Source organism: Sipha flava, unplaced genomic scaffold (assembly GCF_003268045.1).
Source record: "Sipha flava isolate LNK unplaced genomic scaffold, YSA_version1 179_pilon_pilon, whole genome shotgun sequence".
Lineage (NCBI taxonomy): Eukaryota > Metazoa > Arthropoda > Insecta > Hemiptera > Aphididae > Sipha > Sipha flava.
In genome coordinates this window covers 1,091,126-1,113,023 of record NW_020272149.1, presented here as the reverse complement: position 1 = coordinate 1,113,023, position 21,898 = coordinate 1,091,126, and the positions used below count along the sequence as shown (strand labels likewise).

Below are 21,898 nucleotides of genomic sequence, written 5' to 3'. Positions count from 1 at the left end.
GACGACGATCATTGTTGTACGCGCGGTGCTTCTTCGCGAATCGAACGAGTCGAACGAGCGCCCGGATAGGTCAACAATGCATTTCCGTATCTCGTCGTCACTGGTTAGCGCGTTCATTGCATTGCACGTCGCGTGTCTCGCGGGCAGTATCGTTGCGCAAGGGCTTCCGCTTTTCTCGTCCCGGCGGAACACCGATGGTGGCGATCCCATTGTTCGGGCTGGATTCCCGGTGCCCGTGGCTTCGTTGAACCTCGATGGGGCTTCCACGAAATCACCACGACCGGACATCTCGTTAGGCTTAAATGAAGCTTCTATTGATGGAAAACTGCCTCAGTTTGATGATTCGTTGAATTTGAATGGATCTTCTGTTGTAGGAAAACTGCCTCAACCCGAGACTTCGTTAAACCTGAATGATGCTTCGATTACGGGAAAATTACCTGAACCAAATATTTCTGTAGATATAAATGGAGCTTCTATCGATGAAAAACTGCCTCAGCTTGATGCCTCGTTGAATCTGAATGGAGTTTCTGTTGTAGGAAAACTGCCTCAACTCGAGACTTCGTTAAACCTGAATGATGCTTCGATTACAGGAAAATTACCTGAACCAAATATTGCTATAGATGTAAGTGGCGCTTCTATCGTTGGAAAACTACCTCAGCCCGGGGGATCATTGGACATTAATGGATCTTTGATTACGGGAGAGTTACCTGAACAAAATAGTTCTGTAGATATAAATGGAACTTCTATCGATGGAAAACTGCCTCAGCTTGATGCCTCGTTAAATCTGAATGGAGCTTCGATTACGGGAAAATTACCTGAACCAAATATTGCTGTAGATGTAAGTGGAGCTTCCATCGTTGGAAAACTGCTTCAGCCCGGGGGATCATTGGACATTAATGAATCTTTGATTACGGGAAAGTTACTTGAACAAAATATTTCTGTAGATATAAATGGGGCTCCTATCGTTAGAAAACTGCCTCAGCTTGAGGGATCATTGGACCTAAATAGAGCTTCGATTATAGAAAATTTACCACGACCAAATATTTCTGTAGACTTAAATGAATCTTCTATCGGTGGAAAACTGTCCGAGCTTGATGCCTCGTTAAATCTGGATGGAGCTTTGACTACGGGAAAATTACCTGAATCAAATATTTCTGTAGATTTAAGTGGAGTTTCTGTTTCTGAAAAAATACCCCAGCCCGACGTACCATTAGACGTGAACAGCGAATCAACAACCGAAACTATTATTCCAGATGATTCTTCCTCAAAACAGAATGGAACCACAAGCTTCCACAACGAACCGATCAAAGCATCGTACGACGTGCAGGATAGTGTGGTGTCTACAGAAGATGCACAGCCTGAAATATTTTCTAGCACTACCCAAACAACGGTGACCCAATGGGTACAGAAAATTCCATCACCCAAAAACCTAAAACCACCCGCAGACAACGTCACTACCGTAGAGTATACTGGATCGCCTATGTTGCTCGGTCAAACAATCGCAAACATTTTGTACGGAACTCCCTGGTCGTCGTCACAAACCAATTCAAAATGCTCAAACGATATGAAATTATATAACTCACACAAGCAAAAATCTACTTTATGGGCAGTTAAAAGTACGTGCATATATTTAAACCTATTTATTTAGCAATTGCGCTTTATTTATTACATTAGATATTTAAAATAGTTAGAAATTGTGTGAATTTATTTTTCTATTCATCACATTCCCAACATATAAGTAATATTATGTATACTATTATATTTACAACGTGATAATCGAAGTATACGTGAACCCAGTATACTAATTAAAAATACTACAAAACTGTAAAGGCGTTCTTTTAAACTAAATATTATTAATATGATATTAATATGAAATAAATAAATAAATAATAATAATAATAAATAATAATGATAAATAATATGATATTAATATGATTATTATGATATATAAATGTATTTTAATATAATTATGATCGGATAGTTAAATGTCACGTTTAAGATTTAACAGCGATATTTAATTTGATTTTCTAATCACATTTTTCCATTCATTTTGATTTATTGTTTGAATACCACTACATTTTTTTATTGTACCAGTAATAGTTAGATATTGCAATTTTCAAAGTACAAAGTCCAAAGTGGTGATAGCTGTGTCATACAATGATTTTAAAGTATTTTTGACTAATTTGTCTATAATATTAATAATTTTTGGTCTTTTTTAATGGAGCAATACAAAACCAAAACAATTATTTCATGAGTGGATTTTATCTTGCGATTGATCAACAATTTTAAAACTATTCGCATTCAAATTAAATTTTGAAAATGCTAATTATAAGTGCCAATTAAAACGATTGTCACTTTATCTAAATTAAATTATCTTATACAATTCATCAAATAAACAATGCAAATTCTCCGAGTATTATAATAATAATTTCTCAATTAAAAAACACATTCATATTCAACCGATTTTACAGTAGGGATTAATATCATAATTATCCTCATACGAAATAATATATCTTACGCTTTTAAATTCATCTGTACAGTATTATATTTTAGACCTTAGATTTTAAATCTAGATTTAAAATATCTATAAAAGCCGATATAGAATAAAATCATATTTTCCTCTGGGAAACATGAATATCCATAAAAACATAATTTATATTTTTACTTTAACTTTGACTTAGAGATTCGTTTTCCTTTTTTTGTGCAAATCATATTTATATTGAAAATTAACGTTTTCAGAAATGAAAATACAACATGGATAAATAATTTAAATATTTTTTTATGATTAAAATATAATAAATATGAATAAATAAAATTAAAATATTTAATTAGTCAATAAATTCAAAAATAAAATCGCACATAGGATTGTGTAATAATAAAATATTTAACATTTTTATCCAAGTTGTTTTTTTGTAAATTAGTATGTTTTATATTAATATATCCTTACTATAATGTACATGGCGTAGTACATAAATAAAATACATTATATATTGTCTATGTATTTCCATATTAGGTATCTTTTTTAGCCATACGAAACATGTTTGGTTTTCATAATTTGAAAATTATGGTTTTAATTTGAATAATCGGCATAAATTTATAAAAAAGGAAAAATATATAATTAATCAATTATAAACGACGTAATTTATATATTTATAACTATAAGTGAGATTGGTTTTTGAAGTACAAGTTTTCTCTATTGAATTAGTTGAATTAGAATGCAACTATACATAATAATACTAATCATTTTTAAACAAATTAATTTTCTTATATTTATAAATATAATATTGTTTAGATTGTTTATATGTGTGCATAACAAATAATCAATAAGTATGGGTATTTCTCAATTATTTATCAAAATACTATGCAAACACTTACTTACGTAATTAAATACATGGTGATACAGTATGTAAACAATTTGGTTTTCGAGTCAACAAAGAAATTGAATTAAATAATTTAAAACGATATTTTGTTTAGCATGTATGCTGAAATCACATTAAGTATTTTAATTTATTGAAATCTAGCATGAGAAATTGGCAAATAATAATACAAGGAAAAACTGGAAACCACCTTAAAGAGAAGAATATGCATATTGCATAAAAACTATTTATAAAATACTCATATAGACTGTTTGCAGGATAAACGAAATTCCATACACTTAACGCATGTATAAGATCGTTCTATTAGTAATCGTTATTTTTCAACCCTATATAATTTTGATATAAACAATTTATGATGCAGGGTGATAAATAACACAATTGTACCTATATCATTAATATATCATAAACACGTAGTTATATAATATTGCAACCAATAGTAGATTATAGGTGTAAATTGTGTCACATTTAACGATTAAGGATAGCTTTTTTTTTTTTTTTGTTTAAATTAAATAGATAAGAAATTTGTTTAGGAAGTTTATGTTACACTTCAACAGTAGCATAGTCAGGGAGGTTTAAAATATATATGGTAAAAATAAGATAATTTATACCTACCTCACGTAGCCTCTTCATTCCATCTCATATCCACCACATCCACTTAAGACCAAAGGCAAAACAAAAAAATTTTATACACGGGAAAAAGTTTAAATTACGCCCAATCATAAGCCAAGAATAAAATACCCTTCCCTAATTTTTTTTTCTAATTATTAGCATACCATCATACTTATTGAATTTTAAATACACCACCGGTAACAAAGGTAAAAATATATCAAACTAATCGTCAATATTAGATTATATTCTAAAAAATTGCACTCTCTAAAATTTTACGCCCGGGGATGAATCCATGTCTTCCTTCTCCTAATTCTGCCACTGCTTGAGACAGGTAGGTAAATTAATATAGTGACGAACTTGGTTTCAATTAATTGAAATACGTATAAGCTAAATGAAACTTATACGTAATATACATAATATACTTACCTATACTTTCGTACAACTGTCTCAAATGTTTTCATAAAATGTATTCTTAGTTATAATAATCATTAAAAATTGATGTACCATAAAAATTGCAAAATGTTGTTAACCTTGCTATGACACATTAATTTCCAAAATGGTAGTTCTTCAAACACGTTGATTATGACCAAACGACGACTGTCATTTAACCTGTTTTGAACTATCCTACGAAATGACAAATGCAGTATTCCTTGTAGAAAAATGATTATATTTCTGCATCATCCATATCAGACTATATATATAGATACAAATAATTACCAAAGCAATTGTTCAAAGAACCGTCGGATAGTTATTAAAACGACATACACGTTGTATTCTATTAAACTATTTTGCATATACAAATAAAATTGTAATATATGAAGTTGATGAACGATTTAACATATGAGTATTTAATTATGATCAATTGACACTGTATAGACGTTATAAATTTAAATTATTATAACTTTATAATCTAACATAAAAAGCAAAAAAATAAACATAAAATATAAAAAAAAAAATACATAATTATTTGTATGAAAAGTAATAAATAACTAAATTCAAACGACGCTTAGGTATGTAAAGTTATGTAAAGTTAAAATTTTAGAGAAATTGAAATTAGGAATGAATCTAAAAAATACCAGAAATAAGATGGTATTCGTTTTTTACGAAAATAATTCTAATGACACGCATCTTTGAATAAGGAAATATTCCTATGATAAATTTTACTATTAAAACAATGTCCATTTAACTAATAACTACATAGAATTAATACTTTTTAACTCGAACATTAATCGATTCGTTCTCAACAACTCATAAAAAACGATATATATTAATTCCATATTGTTCCGGTTGGGATCATTAAAGTATTTTACGCATCCATACGATTAGGACTTAATCATTGTCAAATATATAATATTATACATATATTATATATTAATGCAATAAATAAATAACACTATATATTTTTATGTAAATGTTTATGTTTTAATTTCGCTCGATAAGTAATGATATATGGTTTATTTTATATGTCTAGTGTTAGATGCTACATCAAAAGGACCTGAAGGAATTCTAGACGGAAATATATACAGTTTTGGGAACTTCGAACAATGTATCAATACTAAATCAAAAAATCTCGATATAAGTGGTGGTTACAGCTTGGTTGATTTAGATTTTCGACCGTTCGTTCACCTATACCCAGGATATTACGATAACAATCACTCAAAAGATTACGATCCACTTGATGAAGATGCGTCAGCCTGGGAAGGAATTAAAGTAAAACATTTTAAATAATTAATACAACGTAAAAAATAAAAATAAATTTGCCATCAACTGTAATAGGATAATGAATAAATATTACAAATAAAAAACCATTTATCCTTAAAAATAATTAAATTTATTAATTACCATATTTATTCAAATGTACCATTAATCATTTCCTATAGTTTAAGGGTGATATAAAATTTGATTTATCTTACATTTCTACGTTTGTTATTACAAATTTCACCGAAGAGGTATATTCTTGAATTCCTATTATTTGTGACATTTATACGTACGCTTTCATTGAACGTAATATTTCATACCACATTAATTATTGTGACCATACATTACACTTTTTTTATTTATTAATAGCTGTACGCAACCCTTATTGAATATGGATTAAAAAAAAAAAAACTTTTACACTGTTTTTACGTGTTAAGCACAACGTACAGGAAGACTATATTCAAAGGCACAAGTTTCAATGGGCCGTATGTTTACCCGACACTTGCGAGTCTGAAGACGTGCAAAAGATCGTAAGCAACGTACTCATACCCGAGTTGAACCGTCACGGGCTCGAAGCCAATGTGACCATAGATCCAATGTTGCATACTTCCAATAAAAATCTCTACAAATATACGGCAGGATTTTATATCGTCTGGTAACTAGTTGCTAATGTTGCGTTTCCGTACGAATTGATAATACAACGGTCACGTCTTGTGTTTATAGTGCTTTGTACGTGGCAGTTACCATGCTCGTGTTTGCGGGTACACTGTATGACTTGATTTACTTGCAATACCGACCGAAATCGGAACACGGACCGATGAGTAAGTTCAAATCGCTGCAACAATAATAATCGATTGACGTTCGTACTCCACGCAATCGATTATTGTTGTCATCCGTCTGTCGGCTAACCACGTTTTGTTTCCATCTTAGAAAAAATTATGAAACCGTTTTCACTCATATCGAACATTGAACGACTATTGAAACCTTCGGAGAGTGAAGAATTCTCGATAATCAACGGGCTCAAGGTATGCGCCATTCTACAAGTAATCGTAGGTCACAGGTGGTTTTTGGAGTTCGGCAATCCGCAAATGAATCCCGATTTCGCTCACTGGGTAAGGGTAACATCGAAAATTATTCCAAAACTATAATGTTGCAATACGCAGAACGTTTGTAACATGATGATCGTTTTCTCCGTCCAGGTGATCCACAACTTCTGGTTCGGCTACTTCAAGTGTTCCATATTTTTGGAAACATTTTTCGTGATCAGTGGATTCTTAACGTTTTACATTATCACGAAACAATTGATCGAAAGGAAAACGTTAAACTTCATGCCCATCATGATTTACAGATGGCTGAGGTACAAGCAGCACTACTAGTAGTAGTAGTAGTAATAGTAGTAGTAGTAGTAGTAGTAGTAGTAGTAGTAGTAGTAGTAGCTAATAAAACTTGTACTGTATATACCGCAATTGTAAACCGCAGCTTTGTAACATGCGACAAGCGTATGATGTTAATATTAAATTTGTAAGTGTAATTATTTTAAATAAATAAACGATGGCGGACCGGCGGGAATGCAGAGCAGAGGCAGTACTCCCCCGGTTCGACGATACCAAGATAAAAAAAAAAAAAAAAAAAAAAAAAAAAAAAAGTAGTAGTAGTAGTAGTAGTAGTAGTAGTGATTTATTGCACGAAAACGCATTGTGTTTTTATTCGAGTATTATTGTTTTCCGTGTTTTCAGGATATTCCCTGTATACGGAACTCTTATAGTGACGTATATTTTCATACTTCCGTACATTAATGACGGTCCGTATTGGAGAAAGCTGATATACAGAGAATCCGAAAGATGTCAAACTAATTGGTGGACGAACGTGCTGTACATCAACAATTACGTGCACACGGATGAATTGGTAAACATGAACGAGACCGTGATTTTGCTCGGAAACGATTAATCGTTATACGACTGTTTTAATAACCATGAAAACGTTTTGTTCTTTACGATACAGTGCGTCATTCCGTCGTGGTACTTGACGTGCGACATGCACTTCTTCGTCGTTGGCACGCTACTCACCTACGCCATTTGGAAGTGGAGGAAACCGGGACTGGTTCTGCTTGGAACGTGTCTGGCCTTGTCGACGGTCGTTCCTGCATACATTATCATGAACGAACAACATCGAGGTACACCGGCCATCGATCCGCAGTGAGTAGTATCAATTGTAATGTTGTCGGTGCCCAACGGTTAGTATCGCACCAAAGTAAATGATATGGTTCTGATGATAAAATCCGAGTAAAATTAAAAACAGGCATACATTTTAACCGGTGACCTGATTCTCTACGACACGAAACGCGGATTTGTTTTCAAGCGTTCAAAAATATAAACATATATTTATTGGTAATACTTACGCTATACTACACGTGGACACTTTTTACGTATTTATTTTTTTTTTTCAATTCCAATTTTTAATTTTTAACTTTGACAGACAATTATCAAACTGAATTTTAACATAACAACAATTTACTAAGAAAAATTATTATAATTATTGATTAAGTATCGGTTTTTGGCAAACATGGAACTAATTTAGTTATGGAACATGTTCTTACTAATAAAATAAGAACTAAACTGTTAACATTTTTTCTATTTCAAACGTCGTTTTACAAAAGATTATAAAATCTATTTTTATTGACATACCAATAAGTTAGTTGTTATATTTGAATTTTGTAGTTCTTAGTTATTTTTTTTCTCCGTAACTAGTTTATAATAATAATTTATAACTAATATAAAAACCACAATAATAACTTATAACTAATATAATTATCTTAATAATTCATTGAAATCAGTTAAAAATAATAACGAGGTTATTCATATATTTTTTTCTTTTATATCAGGAGTCTACAAGATCTCAGTAAAGAAAGATTCTATACTAAGGTTTACATAAAAAGTCACATGAGAGCTATGACTTACTTTGTTGGAATCTTAGCTGGTTACATCTACATGCAATTAAAGGAAGCCGATTACAAACTATCATTGGTAATTAAACATTTGATCATTTACATTATCTAATAAATAATACAGAATTACCAAAAATGTTTTAAAACAAAACATAAATCGATTATATATTTAAATGCAATTTCACAACATTTTACCAATTATTATAAAGAAATATTATTTGTACATTCTATAACTATTATGCGTTTGGTTTAACAGAAATCATAATGATATTATTTGTTACTCGATTACATTGTGATTGCTAACAGAAAAGTCGTATTTTTTGGGCTCCAACTGTCCTCTTGACGGGAAATATCATCTACTTGAGTTCCGGGTTATTCTTCCGGTTGGGACATTCATACGTGAATTACGAACACGCGATTTATTTCATAGTTGGCAGACTCGTGTGGTCAATACTGATATCTTACGCGATTATTGGTCACGGACTGTCAGGATTTGGTATGTTTGATTTTCACCTGGAAGTATTGAATCCGATTCAATGTGATAAACTATATCTTATCGTCCGATGTGTTTCCCAGGCGTATGTATAAGCGGATTTTTGGGTCATCGAGTTTTTCAAGTATTGGGCAAATTGGTGTTTTGCATCTATATGTTCCAAGAAATTTCTCAACTACAGACAGTTAACTCCATGAAAACGCCGACGTATCAAAGTTTGACAATGATGGTAAGCACAATTATAGTATAACACCGATGACTGTTAAAATTTATCACAATATTCTAACAATTATTTTTTAATTCATATCCTTACAACAGACATGGAGGTTTTGTGGTGACGTCTTTAATGCCCTCTTGTATGGTTTCGCTATAAATGTAATGATCGAATCACCCTTCGACAGACTTCAAAAGAACGTTATGAGAATATTTGTTGGAGGTAAGGATATTTTTTAATGCGTTTACTTGGAATTATTCCTTATCCGGGAACAGTATAATTTTTATATCTAAATAAGCAAATTTATTTTTTGTCGGACATATGTTTTGGAAACAGAATTTATTAGCATAAATTACATTAATTAAATCATTATATAATTTTACAATGCTTAATACGAGTAGTATACATTTCGTGTATGGTATACATCGTAGAAAAACGAGTTTATATACATCGTAAATTATTTACTAATTGTTTTTAAACAACTTATACTTGGTTATTTTATGAAAATTCCACAGGAATTCATTGCGAACAAATGTTTATGATTTTACTTAGATCTAATATTGATTTTAATTTATTTGCTTTTAACTTCAAAACCATAAACACGGTAAATATTTTACAGAAAAACATTATTTATTTAATCTTATTTCGTAAGTAATAAAAATATTTCATTATTTTTGAACTAACTTATAATGATTCTGAATAACTAAAATCAGAAGAAACAAAAAGGGTATTATTTATTTATTGGATACATTTATTTTATTTTGGAAATTAATCGTAATTTTTGTATTAATATAAATATACCTTATAATATCATACGAATCATTTGTAAATATATTATTAATCGTGTCCAGATAATAGTTATACACTACAGCAGTTGCATAAATAATTTTTAACACTTAGTATGGAATATTAATCATATTTTGTGGTCATAAATACGATAATATCGATCCATAATGATGATTACCAATAACATACATAAATTCTCTATTTAATGCTATAGTCTATGCAGAGATGGAACTAGGAATTTTTACGCCCGGGTAAAATTTTAAAATTACGCCCTATCCATAGAGTAATAAATAAATACTCAAATAAATTGTGTTCTTATAATCAATATACAATCGTACTTATTGAGTATTAACCTAATTTTTAATATCAGTATTTAACGAAGTTAAAAATATCAAATTAGTTGTTAATAATTACGAAAATTACACCCTCTAAAATGTTACGCTTGGGGATAAATCCCCGACTTCCCCCCCTAGATCCAACCCTAAGCCTATGACCAATTCTAGATATACATACGTTATAAGGGTAATTGATCATGTTATCTATCACGTTAAGTTTGAAAACTAATTTTTTAGTTGCATATGGGTTAAAGACTATTTTTAAGTTTTAGTTTCATGTAATTTTAAAAGCAATTATATTATTCATAAAGTAAAAATTAAAGCATATTATAAAATACCAAAAATCGTCGTACATCAATCCACTGCTTGTATAATATTTTATCTTCAGCTGTAAACGAAACAAGCTTGGATCATGAAATGGTATCGACGTTAGATACGAGACCTCAGACAGTCGCACGGACTTCGAGCTCTGAAAGTTGTACAACGATCATTACGTACTACATCGATACGACAATGTTCGTTAAAGATAACAATGAAACACGTTTTATCGAAAATTCTCACGTAACGAGTAGTGGACTGTTCTGAATAAAGTAACAATTTTGACAAATATTAGACCCATTACACCGGCTGTTTTGTATATGTTATATTTATATTTATTGTGCAAGCAAATTAATTATTCTGATAAGAGAGTGCTACGCATTTTTTCCCAAACACTGCACTGAACGGCTAATAAAAATAAATCTCAATGGACGATAAATTAACGAAAAGCCATAATAAGTTGGCCAGCGAATTTTTATTTTCCTATTTTGCATTTATGACCCTAATATATATTACTTATATTACATATGCCTGCGTAGTACACATATATGTTTTACTCTTATTAAACGATTCTAAATGATCATCGTCCGCATGTAATTTTCACTGCTTTTACTTAAAACTAAAGTACATCGTCTAAATCGATTTACATTGACTTGAATCATCACTTTCATTTTCTTAACACCATTAACTTATATATTAATAATTATTAATCGTGACACGAAATCGTCATCACATTTATATACATTCTACCACAAAATATATTGAATTAAATTTATGCTTTTCTTTTTCGTTTCAGATGCATTTTCAAAACCGAAAACACAACTCTCAAATAATGATAACATTAAAAACAGATCTGAAAGATTCACTGCGTAATCTGAATTCAAAAGGGCATTACTAACTCGCTACCACCTTAAGATGGTAAACTATTCCTCAGATGAAAATATTGTATAATTATGAATTATGATGTATGTTACCCTCCCTACGTTTTGTATGCCATTATGGAAAATTAAGACTTATCAATGTACATAAAATTGTGTATGTTATTTATGTATAAAACTAGATATTTATTTCATAATGTTTAAGTATTTAATCAAAAGTATTTATTTCGAGGATATACAATGTATAAATAGTAAAAACAATTTGTTCATTACCAGAACTTATTTTAAATACATTTTTTAGTATTTTACAATACTTTCTTATAAAATAATAGTATATTCTTCAATGTAACACTAATCCTTTTCAATAACTAATTTATAAAATTACGATACATTAAATTTTATTTTACTATGCAAGCAAAATATGTTTACAATAATCATTATCAAGTTTTCGAGAAAACAATAAAACAAGTGCTAATCTCAGAAGTATTACATAACTTTGGTATAGACGAACTTCATATTGATTCAATATTGATTCAAAAGGTTTATATACAATATTAAGTAATGAGCATAATTTATCCACTTCACTTTGTTAAACATTTATTAAAAAGTGCAATTATTTTTAATAGATTTAGAATAACTTCCAAATATCCCTGTTTAAAAAAAACTTTTCTAATTAATTGATTGTGAACTCAGGTCTTAAACAATATATTTTCCACGTTTTATTATTATTACCTTACATATTTTTCGTGCTGAGCATTAGAATACGATAGTATAATGCAATTTTATTACCGAATATAAGTATACAAACGAACATCAAATAAACATATTCTTCTTCTTATTTGCCTTAGCGTATCAACTCTTTGAGATTTTTGGCGATCACCACAATATTGCATAATCTGTGCCAGCCGTATACTATATATTTCCAGTTCTCAATGCAAATTTTCACCAAGTATTCCTCCACTCAATCCAGCCACATTTTTTTTTTTTGTTTCGTGACCTCTTCCCTTGAGGTATCCATTCAATAGTATAATTTTTGCTATGTCAAGTTTAAATACATCGATTCCAATATTAAGCTTCATCACTACAAATCATTGCAATTAATTATATTTTTAACACAGATATACAATATTATTACAACATCCATCAATAAACGTACAAAAATTGAAAATAAACGTAAAAAAAAATACGTGCACCATATATTGCATGGTTTCTGAATTTACGTTTACAATTTTTGCGTGTCACAAATTAACTTTAGTTATCTATAAATATTTGTAATGGAAATTGTATCAGATGAATATAATGAACATTTTCTGTATGCTTAAGATATTTAGGTTATAATAATAGCACAGCCACTATAAATATTAGTTAAATACACTCAATTTTTTTAGAGATACTAATCGAGAATAACTTACAACAATTCAAAACTGTTTCTTTTCTCATGCAGAGGAATTAATTAAAATTATTATAAATGTAAATCATTTTATAACGCTGCACATATTATAAAATTTATTTCATAACATTTGTGTGTAAATTACATAATTTTAACAGTTTTTTTGTTTTTAATTTTAAGAACTATGACAAAATAATTCAAATCTAAAAATGTTTTGTTTACAAATTTAATGAAATTTAAAAATACTGGTACGATATTTTAGTGATTACTAAGCCTTTGATTAATTTTTTGAAGATCGATTCAAAAGAATTTTCATTATTACATTTTAAATTAAAATCTACATCAAATTTGATGCTTTTACTATTTTAATATATAATGTATAAGTTTTTATTCGTTCACTTAATGAAATTTCGAAGGCTTAAAATAGATTTATCTGATTTATAATTAATTTTAATTACAGTATACGAGCTAGATAAAATCAATTCGGATAAGAAATTAAAATATTACATTTTTATTTTTTCTAATTTTCTAGACATGACATTGGTTATAAATGATAATTTAAAAAAAAAAAAAATTCTGATATTCCAGATATTTTCTAGCAATAAGTGTGAAACTTGAAGACCAGTATATATTCTTAAAGATACCGCTATATTATGTAAATAATTTCAGTTATCATAGTTCGTTACATTTATTTGGATCAAAATATTAATTATTAACTGTATTATTCTTTGCATCAAGTATAGGTTTTTTATAAATATAATACGATATAATTTGACACAAAACGTAATGGTTTTTTTTTTTTTTTTAATCAACGTAAAAATAGGTATTCATTGAAATATAGGTATATAAAATTATCTAAACTATTGAAATATATAAGAAAACACATCTCATCACTTTGACTCTATTGATCGAATAAATGAAATAAAGGGTTGACCAGTTTTCTTAAAATAATTTCTAAAAGTTTGAATATTCGGATTGTCAACTTTCTTTTATAAAAAGAAAAAAGAAAAAAAAATGTTGTTCGAAAATCCACAGTAGGTATGATTCTCAAAAACTGATAGTTTCTTATTGTATTTTTAAATAAAACTGTTCCACGAACTTTTTTTACATATCTATTTTCCATAATAAATTTATCGAATGAAACTTATTCAATCAATCAACATCAAGTTACGAAAAGTGTAAATCTACTGTTAAAATCACACATACAAAAATATTTATTTAAAAAAATCCAATGTTTGAAAAGTTTCAAATATGTTTAGAGATTATCATTTTCTAGAAACTTGAGAATTTTTTCAAAAATTTTTAAAGATATCCTGAAACTAGCGTTGTCCCAAATGAAATAGTCCCAAACTATTTTTCTTACTTTTTCTCTTTAAACATGATTTACAGAAACTATTCAATGAGTAAAATTCCCATTTGATTTATATATTTTTAATAATTATAGTGTTTTTTGTAGATGCTAAGGCTTGATTTCTAATAAAGCATCTGACGATACACGACTGCTGCTACGAAAGTGACGTGATTTAAATTTTGACCATAGTGGTAAGGCAAAATTTAATCGATTTCCATTTCACAGCTCCGTAGTCTATCATGCCATGCAGCCAAAGATCATTAAACTATTTGTTTGTAAAACAAGATAACGATTTACAAATTTCTTCAAAAGTTATCTTAACGTTTCAAGAAAAAATACTATGATGGTTTATTATAATAATGAATACCCATTCATATTTTATTACATACTCTGGTGTATGGTATATGGTATTTAAAAACACAACATATTTAACATAAAAAATAAAGCCAGTAGTAAATGTAGTAGGAGTATTATATTTTTTTTCGAATATTATGCACCACTAATAAAAAATTGGCTCAGGAAGAGATATTGTTTTATTTTAACATATTATGTTTTATACACGAACCATGCGCATTAACTCTTGGTAAAAATATTTAATTTCCAGTAAAAATATTTTCACAATAGGTACCCGATATTTTTTTTCCTTGTTAATATAGTTACGTCTATCTTTACTATACAATGGACTACTTGGAAGTTTTCTATACCTACTTCACACTATTATCGTTAAAGATGCAAATACATACACAGTGGTACATGCAAATATTATTTTCATATCAACAGCTCATAATTATTCATGTTCATTTTATCATTCATAAATTTGATTAATAATTATTATAGGCTTCGCAGAACGTATATGTTTTCGTTTTCACAGCAACAATAGAAAATTATTTTAAAGAATATTAATTAAGTTCATTAAAACGTAAAATGTTAAAACGTAAAAGGCAGAAAAAAAAATATAAAATACTGGACCACATTTTTTGAAACTTTTACATTTTGGAATGTACACAAAAAGAAATACTTTAGTATTTTATAAAATGAATAACCAAATTATTGAAAATTTACATTTTCTTAAACAATAATATTTATTTAAGTCTGAAATCGATAACTCGATGCTTACCTACGGAACATATAAATCTTGGTTATGAAAGGAGAACATATACATTTATTGTAACCTTGGTTTTTTTTTTCCCTTCCTTTTCCATATTATCCTTCGCAACTTGTATATGATTTAGTAATGTATTATAAATTGTATATTTATGTAAGATGCTGGATAATTTATGTATCATATTGATACTATAGTAAAAGGAAATATTAATATTTTACTCTCTTTGATCAACAAAACTGTCAAATATTCAATTACGTATATAGTTGTTTCAGATAGTAGTTAATTAAATCCGGGAACAAAATACCTAAACTATCTAGTGTAAATACAAGGATTGATTATACAATAAAATTAAACTTAATTAGTTTTAATAATAATAGTGTAATAAGTCCACCAAGTATGTTACCCACATAACATCATATGAGCTGTGGGTAACTAAGTTAGTCTCAGTAAATAAAATACTTCACACATTTCTTGGAGTGTTTTTATTTAGTCCAACCATTCTACACGCAACATTTGAAGTGCCTACGATATTAAGTTGGATCTCGTAGTTAAATTATTTTTATTCGATATATGCAATTTGGGTCAGTATAAAATTCACCAACATCGAAGAAAAGGGATAAGAACGAATTAATAAAAAATAGTCAACAATTATATAAATTGTAAATCATTTGAAGATTCATAGCAACTGAAAATGTTGAATGACTATTAACATTATATATATATATATATATATATATATATATATGTTATTTATGTTGTTGATGATTATAAAAATGGTTGAAAAAATAAGAGAGCAATCTACAAAAGAAAAAAAAAAAGAAAAAGAAAAGAAAATTTGACACCTAGCCAATGGCTAATGACGTACTTGAGGACATCTTATGTTTTCTCAACGTAACGGAATATAAGAGACAACAAATAATTAGTTTAATAATGACTATAGATTTTCACATTGTTAAATATTTAATAAATTACATTCTCAGTATTAATAATATTATTATACCAAATGTTAATAAGAATTAAATAAAATGCATTATAATCGATAATAATGACGTCAAATTCTGATGATATACTGTAGTAACAGAAAAACAAAAAGCATAATCGACAGAAATACTATGATCAGAAAAAAAATAAATATTTTTCGAGTCTTTTAAATAAAAGAAGTGATGAATGAAGCTTATTACTGCAAGAGTGTTGTCGGAAACAGATGAATGAGACGGGATCCTTTAGATGTCTTATAGTTTTATCCAAAGTTGAAAATAAAAGCAAAAATTAGCATCTTTAAGAATTTTAACTTATTGTAATATTATACCAATATATTAACCTACTTGGCAATTATAAGTTTTCAGTAAACGTAACTAAAATCCAAAAATTATAATGGATTGACTATCTCTCGAGTACAAACTCAAAAGAAACCGATGTTAATTCTTCATACTAAAAAATATATCCATAAAAATATATATTAAATATACATCAATTAATTTAATAGTTAATACACCATATTTTACAAGTAATCATTATCTAAATACTTTTATATTTTATTTGATATATTGTTTTCTTATTTCTATGGATAAGTTTGTTGTTTTTTATTTTGTTGCTAAAGTAATAATTAGGTGATTGTTTATGAAAAAATGTCTTGTGATTTTGTACTCTCAAGTTCTACCAAGTTTTTTTTATAATACTCAGATGTGGAACATTGTAACTCCTCGTTCCAACGACAATATTATAAAATAAAATCATATAAAAAAACAAAATATTATACTCTTCTTTTAGCACAAATGAACAGTGGTATTAATAACATATCCAAGTTACATATTTTTTTAAAACATGGATAGGGTAATCATATTTTTCTAAAAAAATAAAATGTTTATACAAAACCAATTTAAAATTTTCTAATATATAAATAAATAGTTTATATATAGAAATATATAAATAAATGATAGTCTGGAGTATTATTATATTTTTAATAATACTTTAGGCTAAGTATTTATTTTTTTAATTATTCGTTTGTTTTTATATACTAACTATTCATTTACATATAAATTTATGAGTACTAATTATTTGCAATTTATATTTTATTTTTTATTAATTTATTAAAAAATGCTATTAATAAAAAATAATATCGATTTAAAATTACTCTTCTTAAATTAGAAAGTTGAGTTTTATTTAAAAATTATAGTTAAACTTCACCACTCAATTTTACGATACTGCCAGCTACTCATTTTTATGAATTATTGAATTTTTGAATAAAGCTTTAATAATTTCTGTTAAAGAGATCTTAAATTGTAGTAAACTGTCGTGCCTTTCCACCCACCGTATTTCACGTAGCTTCACAATAACCGTTTTAAATATTTTTTCAAAACCAATTTACGTATATATTAAGAAATGAAATGACTTGCTGCATAATACCAATATTATTTCGAACAGATTTTACTATTGAAGATTTTGAAATAAACAATTTAAGTGCGTGATTATTACAAGGACAGTAGACTGCACATTTAATGAATTTTTGAATATACTAAAAAACTCTTTTTGAAGTTGATACCATAACTGAATAAACATCAGTGGAAATAAAACTACAGTTATACAAATTTAATCCAACTTTAGTCATAATTTTAATAACTATTTCCTCCAATAATTATCCAGTTAGTGTTCTTCATCATCACTATTATTATATATATATATCATAACAATCTTCACTACTTGCTTCATCATTATCATATTTTCCTCAAAATCATCATTGACATTTTATATTTTGGTATAACAGTCAATAAAAGCAAGAAAACGTTCAAAAACTTTACCTAAGAATGTGTATCGAACACTAAACCTCATTTGTGAAATTGCAGATATGTCTATAGTTTCATCAAAAATATTTCTATAAAATCTATCCATATTAATTATATTTATTATATAAGCCAGACATATTCAAACTGTGGATTGCAGCTTCCTTGGACGTCGCGAGAATCAGCGATGGGAGCTACTTTAAAGAACCAGAAACCAAAATCAATGTTATATATTCAATGTATACATAGCTTATAACTATTTGAGTAATTATTGAAGCGATAACAAAACACACGTAACTATTTAGTTTTATTTCATAAGACTTAAATCATTATTACCATCACTCATATTGAATCCGTTAAATATAGAGAACACTCAAAATCAAAATTGGATTAAAAATCTCTTCAATGCTGATCTTTAACGAATTTACCATCTATCGAACAAGAATAATGGATCGATATAATGTCATATTCCACAATTTTCGTAACATAGTAGTTAATCCAGTTCTGGACACATGTGATAATACAATATACAATATTTTCCAAAAATGTAATAATTTTTGCTACTTCATACCTGCTCGAAATTAGATTTTCTACGTTGGCTGTGGTTAAAGCAAAATTTCGACCATAAGTGAATGTTGAGAAGAAAATTAAAATAGCTATTTCTAAACTATAACCATGATTTTAACATACTCTTATGCAATATATTTATAAAAAAACATAAGCAAGTTCATCCATCTCACTAATTATTGATTTCTTAATTTGTAATTGTTAAGCATAGAATATTTTATTAACGTTTTCTATATTACCTATTTATTTGTATATTGTTTTATATAGTCGTATATTAAATACATATTAATACATTGCAATAATTTACATACATATACTGACAACCATGATTTTTTATAATAATTTTTGAGCTGTTAAAATATTATGAAGATACTAAGGAGTCGTGGAATGAAAAAGTTTGAATACCTTTGATATACGAGTAACCTGTTATTTCTTTTCTTATGCACTCAATCAATTTATTTTGTATAGCATAACTTATATAAGTTGCTTTTTCATGGGCAGATTTCAAATATTCTTCAAGAACTGTATCACCTGGTGATATATTAAGCCCCAGAAGTTCACAAAATGTCCTCAATTAGTAATTTATGTAGTTTTTGACCTTAGATCTATTGAAAAGGAGCTGGAAAAAAGATAACCATCATCTCTATGGCCTCTAAGGGCAATATTTTGATAACCAATGAACATGATTGATTCAATAATAAGTTTCAAATGTTGACAATTTTCTTTAATTTTATTCATACATTGCATATCAAGCATATTAACAACAATTTTTTTCTAGTTTCATGTATATATATATAATATATATATTTTAAAAGCAAAACCAAATTGAACACAATTTTTATGGTATATATTATTCTGATGTGTTTTCAAATAGCCATATACTCCCAATAATTTAGAATATATTGATCTAGCTGTTTGGTTAAAAATCTTTTTAATTGTTCAATTTTTCTCCTACCACCTTCTTCAGAAGCCTAAAATAGTATACAAAACTTATAAAATAATGCAGAAATTTAGAAGAAGAATATTTAAGCCAGCAATATATTTCAAAATGATTTTTTCTCAAATAACGTTTTTCTTTTTTACTTTATTTTTATGGGTAGAAAAGGGACATATAAAGTCATTATCTGGAACATTATAATGGTTAAGTAGTGTATATTTTGTATAGTCATCTATTTGTTGACACCATAAATTTCCAATATCTAATGTTTTACCTGAATAATAAATTAAACTTAGAACCTAATTAATTAACTATAACTTTGTGTACTCAGAGGTGTATGGATACAGATATTACAAAAACATAACAATAATATGAAATATGCTTACAACAAATATAGGTATTATTATTTATATTAATATATTATTTTATTTATTATAAAAGTTATTATATTAAACTAAATTTTAATAATGAAGAACAGAAATATTAATGTACATTGCAGTAATTGCATACTTAAACATAACCAGTTCTAATCAAACAAACCCATATTTTATAATAAATGAAAAAAAAATTGGAGAATAGTATTTAATAATATCATAAATAATATTTGATAAACAATGTAACAATCGTAAATAAAACGATTCGCACTTGCGCAGACTATCTATAATATGAATTGTAATATGATCATTGAAACTTGATAACCTTATTTTATAGCATAGCAACAATTTCGTGATATCATGGCATCACCATTAATCTACTTTAGGGTATCACAAATCCGGAAAAACATAAACTCTTATTATTTGAGTACTGCTCGGATATGCGGTCATAGAAGCCGTTTTCGATGCATGGTGTTTATTGTTGATAGGCCATCTAGTATTTATAGCCCGTCTATAATAGCCGAGATAATATCCCATAGGTTTCTTTATAATATGTTTTATGCAGTAGTATGTGTAATAACCTAATCATTCGTACAAATGATTACAACTATCAACTGAGATAAAAATAAACTGTTTTTTATTAAGAAAAACAATGATATATAAGAAATTTATTTAAAAAATAATTGTTTACTATGGTTTACGGTAGATACTTTCATACTATATCGAAGAACTGTAAATCGATAGATATCATGAGCGATAATAATATCTTCGTTATCATTATTTTATTTTTGTTTGGCAATAGTTATATATTACAAATATATAAAATTGATGAAAATGATAGTTTTGCACACCCTTAAAAATTCCAGAAGGTGCAAGTGCACCTTTTTGCATCCCCGAGAATACTACTATGGAAATAATACTACATTTATATGTTAAAAACAAGACCTTAGACAAAATAAATATAAAACCAATATATATCATAAATTCAAAAATAATATAAAACATATTACATAAAACAACATTGATTTACTAAGGCTCGAAATTTAAATAATTACATGTGACCAATTTGTTTTGCATGATTAAAATAAAATGATGCAGAGTTAGTATTGAACAAATATAAGTTTAAAATTCTAAAATAAACACAAATTGAAAATATCTACAACTAAAAAATTTGTAACTGACTTTGATTCAGTCAAAACTGAGTTGAGATCATTTGGATTAATACTATTAGGGTCATTTAAATATTAAAATAAATAATAAAACATAACTCTTTTATAAATGTAGATAACTTACTTACCATTCCCTGTATTCATTGTAGATTTCTTATTAAAACATAGATATAAATTCTTCGTTCTATTTTTCAAATGGTACCAATATTATATTTTTGTTTATTAATTTAAACAGTGAACAAAAACAAAATAAAAATGTATACTATTAAACTTAAGTGATAACAGATTGATACAAAGTTGCAGCTTGGCGATAAAATTATTTTATATGATATCGTATTTTTAATCAAAAACTACAACCGTTGTCTGCAACAATAAATGTGATTATGTATAATATATTATGTTATTATTTGAATTCAATAATTTTTATTGATAGTCAAAATGTATCAAATAAAAAAAATCGATTAGATATTCAAAGGAATACGTTTTTTCGTATAATTTATTAAATTTGAAGTTATAGTTATGACTTATAAATTTCATATAATCATTATATCATAAAGCGCTTTTTTAAGTAAC

General features: G+C 27.6%; 1 protein-coding gene across 1 annotated transcript in view; it reads left to right on the top strand.

Moving 5' to 3' along the window:
- The window catches only part of LOC112680696, a 13,317-nt gene extending 1,512 nt beyond the window's left edge, over positions 1 to 11,805 (top strand). The window contains exons 2-14 of the mRNA XM_025550879.1: positions 6 to 1,616; positions 5,458 to 5,696; positions 6,122 to 6,339; positions 6,408 to 6,505; positions 6,615 to 6,796; positions 6,884 to 7,041; positions 7,421 to 7,589; positions 7,686 to 7,879; positions 8,566 to 8,707; positions 8,935 to 9,124; positions 9,205 to 9,350; positions 9,440 to 9,557; positions 11,571 to 11,805. Of these exons, the coding sequence (XP_025406664.1) occupies positions 6 to 1,616; positions 5,458 to 5,696; positions 6,122 to 6,339; positions 6,408 to 6,505; positions 6,615 to 6,796; positions 6,884 to 7,041; positions 7,421 to 7,589; positions 7,686 to 7,879; positions 8,566 to 8,707; positions 8,935 to 9,124; positions 9,205 to 9,350; positions 9,440 to 9,557; positions 11,571 to 11,647 (3,542 nt within the window). The 3' untranslated portion in view covers positions 11,648 to 11,805. The remainder of the gene's footprint in view (positions 1 to 5; positions 1,617 to 5,457; positions 5,697 to 6,121; positions 6,340 to 6,407; positions 6,506 to 6,614; positions 6,797 to 6,883; positions 7,042 to 7,420; positions 7,590 to 7,685; positions 7,880 to 8,565; positions 8,708 to 8,934; positions 9,125 to 9,204; positions 9,351 to 9,439; positions 9,558 to 11,570) is intronic.
- The last annotated feature ends 10,093 nt before the right edge of the window (positions 11,806 to 21,898 follow it).